General features: G+C 38.7%; 1 protein-coding gene across 1 annotated transcript; it reads left to right on the plus strand.

Moving 5' to 3' along the window:
- Positions 1–341: 341 nt before the first annotated feature.
- Positions 342–2857, plus strand: LOC148035738 (uncharacterized). Its single transcript, XM_087678997.1, has 3 exons — positions 342–1098; positions 1449–1531; positions 2002–2857. Exons 1-3 carry the CDS (start codon positions 996–998, stop codon positions 2410–2412), a joined length of 597 nt encoding a protein of 198 aa, XP_087535123.1. The 5' UTR covers positions 342–995; the 3' UTR covers positions 2413–2857.
- Positions 2858–14131: the final 11274 nt, after the last annotated feature.

The raw sequence follows: 14131 nt of genomic DNA on the forward strand, positions 1-14131 counted from the left end.
ATGAATACAATGGGCACATAAATAATGTCACCAATGAATGGGTATAATGGATAGGGCAATCATTGTGTTGAGTTATAATTATAAGGATAAAGATAGGACCAACTAATGAGTTCAAGGGGCTACATGGGAGCAAGGGGCATGCTCGGGGGTCTACAATGACACAATTCAAAGGTGGGGGGAGGGGGAGGTGTTTACAACATAGCTATTGCCATCATTCTTTTTGGAAGCCAGCTAGATTTGGCGGCAGTTGCATGGGCAAGCCTATAGCGCTAGATTGTGTCTAGAAGAGATCTACAGTTCCAAGGTTTTGGTTCCTACAAAAACAAGGGCCTTAATGTGGGGGTGGAGAAAAACAAAGATATACACAAGCACATATACAGAGACTCTCTCTCTCTCTCTCTCTCTCTCTCATGCTGTCCGCTGCTGATCACAGGCCCCATTGTCACGCGCTCCATTAATTCGCTATATACATCATCCATCTATATCGCTGCCCACGCCCCCTTATTAATCTTGTTTGAACTCATGCATGATCTCTCTCTCTCCCTCCTCTCTCTCTCTCTCTCTCTCTCTCTCGCGTGCTCTCACTTCTGCAGGCAGCCATGATGACTTCTCGCCTTATTTGTGTGTTCGGTCGTCCCTGCGCCCTCCATATCTTGCATCTGTAGACCCCAATTGCTGATTAATCCCATCTGCCAAAAAGACAATCACCTACAATACCTTCAATTTCATCGCTTCTGTGTCAGCATTTCCAATCCCTTGCCGCCCCCCTCCTATAAATTAGCTCAGGGCTGCTTAATCCTCTCTCAAAGACACACAACTATATTCCTGTCCAACCTATATCGCCGTCTTGAGCTGAGCTAGCGAATCGCTACACAGACACACACACACACACTCTCTCTCTTTCTCTCTCTCTCTCTCTCTCTCTCTCTCTCTCTCTCTCTCTCACACACACACACACACACACACACACACACACACAAAATCAATCAACCAAAATGATAAAGGCTAGAATGTTCATCGCAGCCAATCTAACCATCCTCGTGCTTCTCTTTCTGCATCTGATCATCACTGGCCACTCATCTTACCAAAATGATGAAGGTACCTGCATGACTAGACTAAGTAGTTTCTCTGCCAATGCCAGGCGGAGCTTTTCACTCTAGTTTAGTCGTGTTCAATCATCTTGCCTCAGGCAGCTTTTAGTTTGCATACCCTTTACATTGCTCGTTTTCAGTCTTGAGCTACTATAACATTCTCAGTCTCAAATGGTAGCTCTCAATTTAATTCAGGCAAAATCAGCTACACATGACCTAGATATTACTTGCTTTTCAAAGGGGCCTATAATTTTACTGCAATGATAGTCTCTTCTATAATGTCTGATCTGGGTTTGTGTGTTCTGCCTAATGATGATGCTGCAATGATGGTCTCTGTATTTTGATAACATTGTGCAGTGGCTCCTGCGGAGGTCCGTCATTATCGACACCGAAGGGCGCAATCACCGGGCACACGCTCTTCCGTACCCAACAATGATGAGGTAATGATACATAATGGTGAACCTCATTACGTCAATCGGCTTTAGATGCATATGAATCAACTATGACAACATCATGAGCTGCTGCAAGTGAGCTACCATATACTACTAACTAGTCTGTTGCATTTATGATACACACTCTTGAACATCACTACGTCAAGCAGTTGTAGACGCATATTAATCAATTTACCTCGATTACATCAATGAGCTGCTGCTGCAAGTAAGCTATCATATACTAATGTGTTGCATCAATGCTAGACCCTGCCCTTGGTATCCCCATCGTCCAATATAATTGCAAGAGCTGTGTAGACATGAAGTGCCCACAATGTTAGTGCATGCATCTCATGCAGCGGTGTTAGCTATATTGCCTGTGCGATGATAACGAACGCCAACAAATGAGTCGGCAAAATGCCGACAGCGGAGTCGATGGATGTGGTGGCATGTCGTGACTGTTTGTGTGGTATCATGTGCAGGATGGGTCGTTGAATGAGTTGGAGAGTCAAATGGTGCTTCCATCGGCGAGGCAGGATGGCGACGATGATGATGGCGACGATGCGTGCCAGACAAGGCTTAAAGACGTGGTACCGAAAAGCCTTACGATCCGGCGCCTTGTCCGATGCGACAACAGCAAGAAGGCTTCCAAAAGGCTCAACACATTAGTACCACTCGTACATCTGCTCCACATGCCCCACAGCCCCCCGCGCGTCAATCTCAGCCGTCGCTTCCTGGCCGACGCCTCCTCCAGCGTCCGCGCCGTCGATACGGCCGGCGCCCACGCGTCGCGTTTCGACGGCACCACGTCATCCGAATCCGCCACCTCCGACCAGTCAGCGTTCCACATCGACTACAGCGGCCCCAAAACCCACCCGCCTAAGAACAACTAGCGGCTCCACAAACACTATGCAAAATTATAAAGTATATTTCTTTTCAAAGGAATTACATCGTCGTCAGAAGCTTCTCCTGGGCTGAATCAATTATATACTGCTCGCACTACTAGAGCTACAACACATCGAGCGATCAAGTTAATTACAGAAGAAGGATATTATTAATCCAGTATTGACACAAGACACTGTACAATAATTACACCCCGCGCAGGCTGCTGATCAGACGCTTGCTTCTATAGATTAGCCGTGTATTAACATGATCACAGGATCACCATATTGCTCCCTTTCCACACCTTAGTCCTTTATTATGAATTACTGAACTGAAGCAGCTCCGGATTGAGCTTACAATCCATATATCTCATTGGCCATATCGGGAATGCCAGGAAACCATGTAAAGAGACCTTAGAAATACTTCTCACTATAGATAATTATTCAATATCCTTATGTCGGAAATCCTTGTCTTTCTTTCTTGCAGCAGTCTTGTCTTCTTCTTTGGATAATCGTCGATATATTGCTTCTGTTTAGTTGCATGCTTACATTTTCTCGCCAGGAGCAAATAATAATTTATTAGCAATAAGGTTTTCGGAGTCGTATTATTATTATTATTATTATTATTATTATTATTATTATAATACAAGGCAATGGGGCATGTTTCGGTCCACGTCGTTCGAAATGATGGCATGGCCGCATGCTACAAACTACGTGATTTTTTGTTTTGTTTAGAGATGGAATGGAATGTTATGAGGGAGCTTGGACGGCTAGGATTGCGCCCCAGCTTACGAGATGGAAGAATCCTCAGATCCAGTGTGAAAGCGTCGGGAGCTTCCTGAAACAATTGTTTTTAAATAGAGCTATTAGTTTATTTGCGAAAAAATACGATAAACATTTCTTTATAGAAGGCTCGGGGCCCTGGATTTGAATATTCTTGGTGGGGGGGGGGGGGGGGGGGGGGGGGAGGGGGGTGCATTTTAGTGTATTTGGTCCCGGTTGAGATTTTATACTATTGGTAAAATTTTGTCACGCCCTAAAAATAAGAGTGGATTTTTGCAAGTACTTCATAAAACCAACATTTCATATAGACTAGGCGCTCCGCGCCTAGACTCGCCCCCGCGCTTCACGCCGGGGCGGGCGCGATTTTTGCGGGAGGGAGCAGATGCTTGGACGCGTGGCACCCGCCCCCGCGTTCTCTTTTTTTTTTGTGGGGGAGGTGGGGGGTTGCCATGTGGCACCCACCCCCCACCTCTCGTTAACTAATAGTATAGATTTTGAACTAAAACATCAATCGCTCTCGAAACTCGCCTTAAATTAGTTTTACCGGAGAAGTTTTTCATGAGAGAGTTGTCGGTCAAAGTCACACCACATGCTCCAAAACTTACACTTGATTATCCATTTTTCTTGTTCCACTTGAGTCTTCAATTGTATGCTCTTCAAAAGATTTTGCCATGTGCACCATGTGCTAGCCTTTTGTCCATCAAAACAATTGCACCTTTGAACCTAAAATCTGGCCTTTTCGTCCACAGAAAAGCTCTAGTATCATGGGTGTTAAAGCATGCCATTTGTTCGCTTGTTCTTTTTTGGGTTACCTACAAATACTTTAAGGAATGGATTTGCAAATATTTTCCAAGGGGTGATGGCACACAAAACACTACATGCCAAGAACAAGGGCATTATTTAGATTAAATGGTACTCAAATTAACCTAACAATATATACACATTTTAAATGAATACATACTAACATGCTTTTATAGCCTATCGAATGAAAAGAACCAGAGAGTCGATTATTAGGCACATTTTGAGGTTTGACCACAAATTCCTACCTTTATACTTGAAAATAAACATCATGACCCATTTATTAAGTAATGTGCACTTTTGTGTGGTATTTATACATAATGTGTCTAGCAAGTGTTCCTAACCCTCCAAACCCTTCCTCTCCTAAAAAAAAGGTGTAGCAATGGATTGTAGTGAGCTTTAAGAGTTTGAATGTGTTGCAATAGAATTACTTTTGAGCTAGCATATCGATTCATCATAGAGCTTTTGTCTTTGAAAAACATGTTTACCAACAAGTTCACTTGTTGCATAGTCATGAAGCCTAATCTTGTCTCATTCTTGATAACAGTGGACCTCTATATTGCCATCACAAATAACACCTAATAAATTGTTAGATTGCTAGAAGTACCTAGGCTACATCAAATGAAGCTTCTTATCTTTGGCCTCAATTGATAAAGGTTTTTATCAAAAATGTGATTTGACATTTTTGGACAAGGGCAAACGGTCCTTAGGTTTGGCAAGGGGACAAACCCACAATCTACGAGCAATGCATTGGGAGAAGTCTAGTGAAAAGTTGTAGTAGGTTTACTTGATTGTCTATGTTAGTATACTACATATTTTTTTGCAAAGAATGTCTATGGAAATAGGCTTGCAATTCAAATCTCTATGATTTAACTCAGAAAGTCAAAACACCATTTTTAAAATCTTACTTAAAGCTAGTATTGCCTAATGAGCCTAAAAATTGGCTTTCAAGAATTGGAAATATCATACTAGCATGCAAGCATACTAGGCTATGCTTCACGTGGTGACACACCATTATGTGCATGGTGTTTAATTAATAAATGCAATCTATATCATGAAAAAGGTTGCACTTTTTCAATTTTCTTAATTGCATTGTATCATCGTATGGGGGGTGATTTGCATGTTTCTTAGCACACCTAGAGTGCTTATCCTATGTGGTTAGAAACTCATTTAGGCGATGCACATGTGCAATCTCGTAAAACCATTAGCATGGTAGACATATACCCACCATGGTAACAAAAAGGCAACTTTTCATGCTCATTATGATAGGAACCATTGAAGTTTCACAAAGTGTTGAGTTATGCTTTGGATGTATCAAATGCGATAAGTTCATGTGGTCAAAAGACATACCACTATTTTTGCCCCTTGGTTTTAGTGGAGTGGTCAATAACCATTATGTCCCAAGGTTTCTTTTGTTATATTATTGACCAATTTTTGGTTATCGTTGGCAAGGTAAATGTGCTCATATGTGGTTTAGAAGCACGGATGGACAACTAAAAGGGTTTGAAAAACTCACGTGTTGTTAAGAAGGTTGCAAACTAGTGCTTAAAAGTTGCACATGTTTATTTGACTAGTAGGATTACTCAATGCTGACATGTGAAATACTTGTCTTCAACTATATTCCATTGATCATGTAACTTATTATGGCCATTGTAGTGGTGCTCAAAAGAAAATTGCATTGTAAAATTCACCAAGGAAGAAATCCACTTTTGTTGGGTTTACTATGGTGTGAGGAGAGACATATGGCAAAGCATAAATAAAACATGAGGTGAAATAGACTACGAAAAACCCTTTGCATGGGAGGATCCAGATAGTCCTAGATTTGTGCATGGAAAATACATGCTTTAGTTGATACTACCATTGCTATTGGTTGATATACCTAGATGCGGAGGGACTCTTATAGGAAACAATGCAATAGAGTAGAAAGTTGATATCCTACCTTGCCAATCAACTCTCTCATCTTATAATATCCTATGTGTATGTAAAGTTATTATTTTTTGTACTTAATGGTTTTCCCTTCCAATCCTTCTTTGTGTTATGATGAGGATCAATGGAAGAAACCACAAAATGATGAAACTTTTATCGAGCTCTCTAATAAAAGATCTCTCCTCCTCTCTTTCTTTCTATGTTCTTTGTTTTTCCTTCCTCTCTTTCTCTATACTCCCCCTTCCCCTCTCTATTTATTTCTATCAACCTATCCTCTCCCAATTAGATGTCCACCTGTTTGTCCTCCCTACAAGCTGCATCTTCGACTATACTCCACGACCTACATGATGACTTGCAAGATGCAATGACAAACATTTGTTAAAATCTTTTTCAAGAGATGTAAAGTTCTATGTCAAGTGATGTATTGGCTCAATAGGATCATTGTTGCAACATGTTTAATCCATTAGACCTCATCCACATTTGGGGTCTACTAGTGAAACATGTGCACTTACATAGAGGTGGAGAGGATTAATTTTTATTGGCTATTAGCATTATATTAGGTTGCTTTAAGATCCAATTTATCATTTGATGAACCAAAATTCTTTAATGTGTACATGCATGTGAAACCATTTGCCTACTTTGCATTATAATATGTTGCTTAACTACCCACAAGACACTAGCACATTAATATTAATAAATCATGAGTGCCATTAAGTATTTATGAGTATCACATGTGAACATCAAAAGATATATATCTAGCACTTCTCGAAGAAAGATATTAGTTAACAGAGTGTAGAACATGAGATTCGATTCCAATAAAGATAGATAGCTCTAATTTGCACAATAAAACTCTACTCTATGAGATTTATATGTGAGTGTATCTATTTTTAATAGCAATTTACAAAGTTTGGTTGATTCTTAAAAGGTATCAAGATTTGTAGACTTCATATTACCATAATTGTTTGGAATTACTTGGGCTTGTCTTGAAGCACAAACACTTGATTTCACATATTGATTAATTATAGTGACAAATTGTAATAGAAAAATTAAGGGTTCTAGTTTCATATAATTAAAAGCTATTTCACTATAAAAAAATTTCAAGATTGTGAAGAAAGATACGATAAAGGATCCATAAAAGGGTGATAATATAAGTTACAATTTTGTTTCCCAAAAATGGACACTATCAACTATTAGGCATGTTTAAGTATAATAATTCGAGTTTATCTAGTTGAGTGATGATATATATGCACCTATGGAACAATAGAAATAGGGTACTAATAAGGAAATTGAAGCAAGCTTCCTCAGAAATCCTACTTAACATATGTGAAGCTAAAATCCTAAAATTTTTGAAAGCCTCAAGTAAGAAGATAGAATCTTGTAATGTCACCTTCAAATAACTCTCCAAGTGTTAACAAGGGTTTTGGTATTACCCTATTTCATCTTTTGATGAGATAAATAGAGTTACTAATATATTTTCGATCTCACAGTTTAAAATAAAATTCTTTATTTGTGTACATTTACCTCTCGACATTTTATTGTATCTCTCTTGGCACTCATTTTTGCATATGTATAGTGCATTGCTAGATATCTTATGGATGAGATGGTGAGAGTGGAAAATTAATTGTCACTCTTATAGATATTAAGATACTTTTGCCAAATATTTGGTTTGTGATGTTGTAGGACAAGCCAATCCAATGCCTTAATCTAAAATTGAATAGTACATTGTAGTATTTGAAATAAATGTAGTTGAAAAAACCATCCTCAATGTGATTGAAAGTGTGACCTAGATGTTTGAAAACTAGATCTTGGAAAAACATGAAACAATCCTATGGGCACAAGAGTCCCCTAGGTATAAGAAACATGTATAAAGTGAGGTGGATGAGGAGCATTAGGAGATTAAAACCCCTAAATTAGAAGCATTGAGATAAAAAGGGCACAATCTAGGAAAATAAAGACTTGGACTGTAGAATGCACGTAAGAGTAGCAAAAGGTACACAAGTTTCACCAAGCCATTATCTATGGTACTATACTATAGATATCTTGCAATAATCCATTAATATAAGTAGGCCAATAAAGGGGTCATTCCCATTAGAAGGAGGAAATAACCCTTGTATTTTTTTCCTAATTTCTTATATTTAATGGCTATTTAGTGATACTATTCACATTTTTGATGATGTGCCATATTGTTTTGGTTTCTCGACTTAGTGAGAACTCTAAGAGTGTATCAAGAAAATAGATTATTAGGCAAAGACTGAAAAAGGACCCTTTAGCTTGGACATTGATTATTGTCCTAGTTGAAAGAGATATGAGTAGGGCTAACAAGAGAGGGGGTGGTGTGCACATTTTATCCACCTCCTTTTTTCCCTTGGGTCCACTACTTATAGGCTTGTGTCCCCTTTACACCTCCCCCCGGGTTGAGATGTAACACAATGTGATTCAGAGTAGGAAAGGCATGTGGGTTTTCTTAGAGCACAAGCTTGACAAAATGGAAGTAGAGAAAGAGAGGATGGGATGCCCATTATAAGTTTCTTGTGGATAAGTTCTTGGATGACATGTTGAGAGGCATGACTAAGTTGAAAGTGCCATAGAAGAGAGTCTTAATGTGAACTAGAGAGTGAGATGGAATTAGCAGAAGCATTAGTAGGAGGTTTAAGAACTGAGTAACCAAGAGTGTAAAGCCTACCTACTTTTGCACAAGTGAGTTTGAGAGAAGGTGAAAATAGCTGTAGGATATAGTGAACCTTAAAGAATTGAGTGTTGAGAGAGGCTTTAGAAGTGAGCTCAATGATGCTAAGATGCTTTTTCTTGAGATTTGGAACATAATAGACTTTGTGTACCTTGATGATGTTACTATAGCCTATAGCCTACTAGATGTTGTTGTCTCCCATGGCTACACTGAGTGGAGTAGATGAAAGAGTAGATATCTCTTTAAAATTTACCAAGCATTCTTTGTGGAAAGTCATATGATGAGTAGCTTTAGAGTCTAGGAACCAAGTGTATTCTTCTTTGGAATCTTGATGAGGTACCCAAACACTTGTGCTAAGCTGATGATGGTGTCTAATTGATTTTGTGTGTCATAGTTTCCAATGCTAACAAAGTGAGCTTTCCCTCTTGAGTGTTTTTTATTAAATCTATCTTTTTGCTGACAATTCTTTTCTATATGACCTTGTCTTTTACAAACATTGCATATGACCTTGTCATGGTGATGTTTGTTAAATCTATATTTTTGCCGACAATCCTTTTCTATATGACCTTGTCTTTTTTATAGACATTGCGTATGAGATGGTAGTGACAATTTCTAGAAATGGATAAGGATTGAAATGACTAATGAAAATTGGGTTTGTCATAAGGATTGCCAAGGATTCCTTTAAAGTTGGACCAAGAAGAGAACTTAGGCTTTAGGTGAGCTCTTTTGTGAAGATATTTTAGGTTGAAAGTAATTACAGCTAGGGCTTTGGTCTCTTGAGTAGAAGTGGATACAATATCCCTCATAACTTGTTTTTTCTTGATTCTATTGATGAGTGGCTAAAGCTTGAGTTTATTAGTGGAGGTTTGAGTGGTGATAAAGGCTCTCTAGGAGGATAGAGACAAGGAGGAGAGAAGAAACATACCTTCTAGTTCTTTAGAGATGACTAATCTAGATATTATGGTTTCATCTAGCAGGGACTACCACTGCTCTAAGAACTTACTGGGAGATTGGTATTCATGCATAGTGGCAGTGGCTAACTTTCTAAACATGGCCATTTCATATACAATATCTATATGTTCATAGGTATTGTTGAAGAAATCCCAATACATTTTACAATGGGTATTCTTCTTACTAGTTGCACTTGTTGATCTCCACAATGGATCATAATCTCTAGCCTTGCAACAACGTCTCTTTGCATCTAATCTTCTTTGTCTACTCCTTCATGTCTAGGGCATTCTTGTATGCCATTGATGATGTTCCAAAGGTTAGCTTGGGATAAGTAAAGTTCCATCCTCAGCTTCCAAACTTGATAGTTGCTACCATTGAGTTTGTCAATCTTGAAGTGGTGGTTGTAAGAGGTAGTGGTATTGACAAGAGCCATTAGAGTAATGAGAGTAAAAGGAGATAAGTGGTTTGTGGTTTTGGAGATAGCAGAGAAGATATGATGGGCTAGACAACTAGAATCTAGGTCTCTGATATCATGTCATGAAAAGCATAGGCTAGAGGATAAGTAAATGAGAAGACAATGTGCATAATGTATGAGAAAGACATAGAAAGTATGGAAAGCCGAGTGAACTACAACTGTTGTTGATTTCATTACTTGCAGATGTATATATACATGGTACATTAAATGAGGTAGGTGAGCTCCTTATGTAAATATCTAGGATATTTATAATGAGGATCATTATGGGACCCTTTTGTCCACATATTGCATATCCTTATTTCTAAATATCTTATCTAAACTTTATCCTAATACGCTATCAAGCATCTTTTTCAATTGAAAACCCCTAGAAGAACTATAGATATGTTGGACTTTTGTTAGCTTAGTTGTTTGCCTAATTGTTTGTTTTATTGTTTCGTAGTTGGATTTTTTGTGTTTGTCTAGCTTAGGATTTTTTTGGTCATGTTTTTTGGATTTTTTGAGTGGAAAACTTAATAGCTTTGGTCAAGATCGGTGTTTCTTTAGACATATTGGAATTGGAGTTGGTAGGTAGTCACCAAACAATTTAAAATGGGCATGGTTCTTATCGAGGCTTTTGCACATCACGGGGAATTTGGGTTCATGAGTGCTTCACGTTGCACTTGTCCTGATGCACTAATGCACTTGGGGTCGTCTCCTGATCTTATCAATTATTTCCATGTCATGGGTTGGGTTGATGCACGTTTTGCACCATCATTGAGCACTAGCATGGCATGAAGCCCTTTGCAGCTATATGCAGTAAATCTTAGTTGCACATGCACGTGAGAGAGCACCTTTTATTGTGTATGCACTGTTTCTTGCACGCACAAGAGTTGGGATTTTCTTCACTCAAATAGGAATCTTTGGATGAGTAAGAAAGGTGGTTGGGTGAGTTTGAGGGTCGTGTACAATGCTCAGGTAAGTTACTCATGAATATATGTGTGCATCATGTGGGTTCAAAATAAGGCATTCTTAAAATATCATTTATATATATATTTTTACATACAAAAGGGTGTAATATAAAGGGGTTATTTAGAGATTGAATAGAGAACGGTTATATTTTATTTAGGAAAATTTCACAGATAAGGATATTTATAAATATGCCTTGAACACACATGATGTAGAGGATATACATATAGTAACTTCCCCAAGGTACGATGTTGTCAGTTTGAGATGGGTTGTTTTCTTGGTCAACATCTTGAGGACCATATTTTTGTTGAGAGTAATTGTGAGATTTTTTTAGGTGGGTGGAGTGGAGTACAATATTTCCTTGCTGAGTGTTAAGAGGTGAGAGTAAGGTTTTGATCTAATCAAGAGACTGTGTTTGCATGTTACATGACGCATGGGCACATGTAGTTAGACTAGGCACTATTTTTTCCAATGCATCCATGTTTTTCGTATGGAGCATCACTTTTTTTATTGCATAGCATAGATCCAATGTTGCATCTCTTTTAAAATCATGTTTGGTTGAGCACGAAGATCATTCTCAATGGCATATTTTTGCTAGGACACATTGCATCAAATTGGAAGCAAGTACATCATTTTTTTTTTCTCAAGTCGAGATTCCATTAGTCAAAATCAAATAAGGAGGAAAGGATATTTTTAAATTAGTTATTTGGAATCATAATAGTAGGATAGCATTATATCTTAAAATTTATGAGGGGTCATGAGGAGTTGGTAGAAGTATTTTTATGGTGTGTCCAAGAAATAACTGTGGAAGTTTTTTTAGTGAATGATTTCAAGAAGCAACATCTACTATGATAGCGCTGAAAAGTTTATGCTATTGTTCCACTTCCAAGACATTATAAATTCTCCTATACTCCCATGATCATCTTATCTTGTACACCATCAGTGGGTAAGGTCGAGCTAAACCATTGTATTGTATTTGATGAGGTTGTGGGCCGATATTTGAGAGCTAGCATAGAATTAAGCTACCCTTGTAGGACATTGGCCATGATTTCCATATCTAACACTTGGATTAGCATGGCATCCATGTACTTGATTTTGTTCAGCTTGAAAACAGAGACTGTCCTTACTAAAATGTCAAGTATTTTGTCGAAGAAGAAGATTATGTTGAAGTTTGGTAGTATTTGAGTTAGCTACAACCCATGCGGGTGAAGCAAAGCAACTAGAAGAGGAAACAAAGGAGCTTCAAACCAAGTTCAAGAGGGAGTTGACTAAAAAAAAAACATGCAAGAATTACTACATCAAAAGACAGAATGTGAGAAGGAAAAAAGAACAAAGTGGGCTCTACCAATTGTTGAGATATTTGCAATCACACCTATTGTAGCCTCTTTGTATGAGGCAGTTCTAGGCTTAGGACGTGCAGGCAAACTGAATCCCCCACAGAAAGGGAAAACTACTACCATCCAACAAGTATAAAGCATTGTACTTGACTATCACTTTTCATATGGAATGAATACAATGTCATGATGCTTTGTACTTTCAATTAAGTGTCTTGTCTTTGTCAGTCCTACACAAGATTGTGTTTATGAGTCCAAGGTGCCATCTTGGAACCTAATTCACTGTGTAATAGTTTGTCTCTACTTGTCTGTGTCATCATGAGTTTGGTCTTCATCTTCCATTCGCCATAGCATCTGCCATGCTCTAGATCCACATCTTTCACATGGTATCAAAGCACAATCGGGCATGGCATGACTCCCTTCTCTGCTCTCTCAGTCCCTCTTAACCTCAGGTCAGCTCAAGTCCAGAGCTGATGAGCTCATCTCTCAACTCATCTCCAGTTACTCCACCTTGGCAGCCACAGCCAGCCTGCACATCCCTACCTTTGAGCTTCCGTAACTTTCTATAGAGGGCATATCTGAAGATTTATTCCTTAACTCCCAAGGCTTCTCTATATCACATAGAACCCTCTCATTGCCCTAACGCAAGCTCAGCATTGCCTTTTTTCTCAACTTCTACCTTGTGTGACTCCATATAGCCAAGTTATACCTAGCTTACTTGGAGCTTCCTGATCTCCTCCTATAAGCCTCATCTCAACATGCTTTCTTCTAGGAAGTTATTACCCATGTCAAGCACATCATCTTGATACATTAAAACTCGACATTGCATACTCTATGCATCAGCATTGCTGAAATTCATCATTGCTATCAGAACTATGCCTCCTCCACTATCGTACGCTTCGTCCTCTCTCTATACAACGCGATCCAACCTGCGATCATAGGGCTATTAAAGGTCCATATGTAAGCTACTTTCAACTTAGAGGGTTCGCAGATTAATTTCTTGTACATGTTGTGCCAAGCAAAAAACCAGTCGGTGAGGAAACCCTATATAGACCCTCCATAGCCATTACAACTTCAAGCTCTATTTTTCTTTCATTTTCTCTCCATTGCCACTCAAATAAATCAAGGCCACACTGATTTGAGAGTCTCAGCAAAGATTTGGGATATTTTGAAGATTTGTTTTGAAGTCTTGAAGACCTCAAGTAGTAGCATCAGCACCATATCTTCAAGCTTATTTCTTTACTCCATTCTAAAATCCATTTGGCCAAGCCAACTATTGCCACTAAGATCTATTGATCAGATTTGTCCATCACATCAGCAAGGAGGGGACTCAAGTTGAAGGGGTCACATCAAAAATCAAGCAACAAACAAGCATCAAGAATCATCATATTTGAAGCATAGTGTCTCTTGATACTCTCATAGTGTCTTTTGGCACTACCCTCATTTGTGTCTTTTGACACATTAGGTTTCAACTCTTTTTTCTTTTCAATGCCAAACATGAAGATTTTTAAGTGGGTGCTTCTCATGAAGAGTAACACATATCTTATGGCCCATTTACACTACATAGAAGATGTTACTCTACCTATAGGAAGACATGGAGCTGCCCATATCCAAATGCCATCAATGTATCCATTTGAAGACCTTGAAGACATGAAAGTGCAAAAGTTTGAAGTAATTTCTGTTGCCTCAAAGATGATACCTTTGTTTGAGGGGAACATAGACATGAAGATTAATGCATATGCAAGAAAAGTCAATGAAGAAGCAGATCAGGAGGACCTAGAAGAAGACCAAAAGAAGCAAAAAAATCATGAAGACTCTAAAGCGGCAAGCAAA

The sequence above is a fragment of the Lygodium microphyllum genome, chromosome 5 (assembly GCF_053477565.2).
Source record: "Lygodium microphyllum isolate KBCC chromosome 5, Lygodium_microphyllum_v1.1.10, whole genome shotgun sequence".
Classification (NCBI taxonomy): domain Eukaryota; kingdom Viridiplantae; phylum Streptophyta; class Polypodiopsida; order Schizaeales; family Lygodiaceae; genus Lygodium; species Lygodium microphyllum.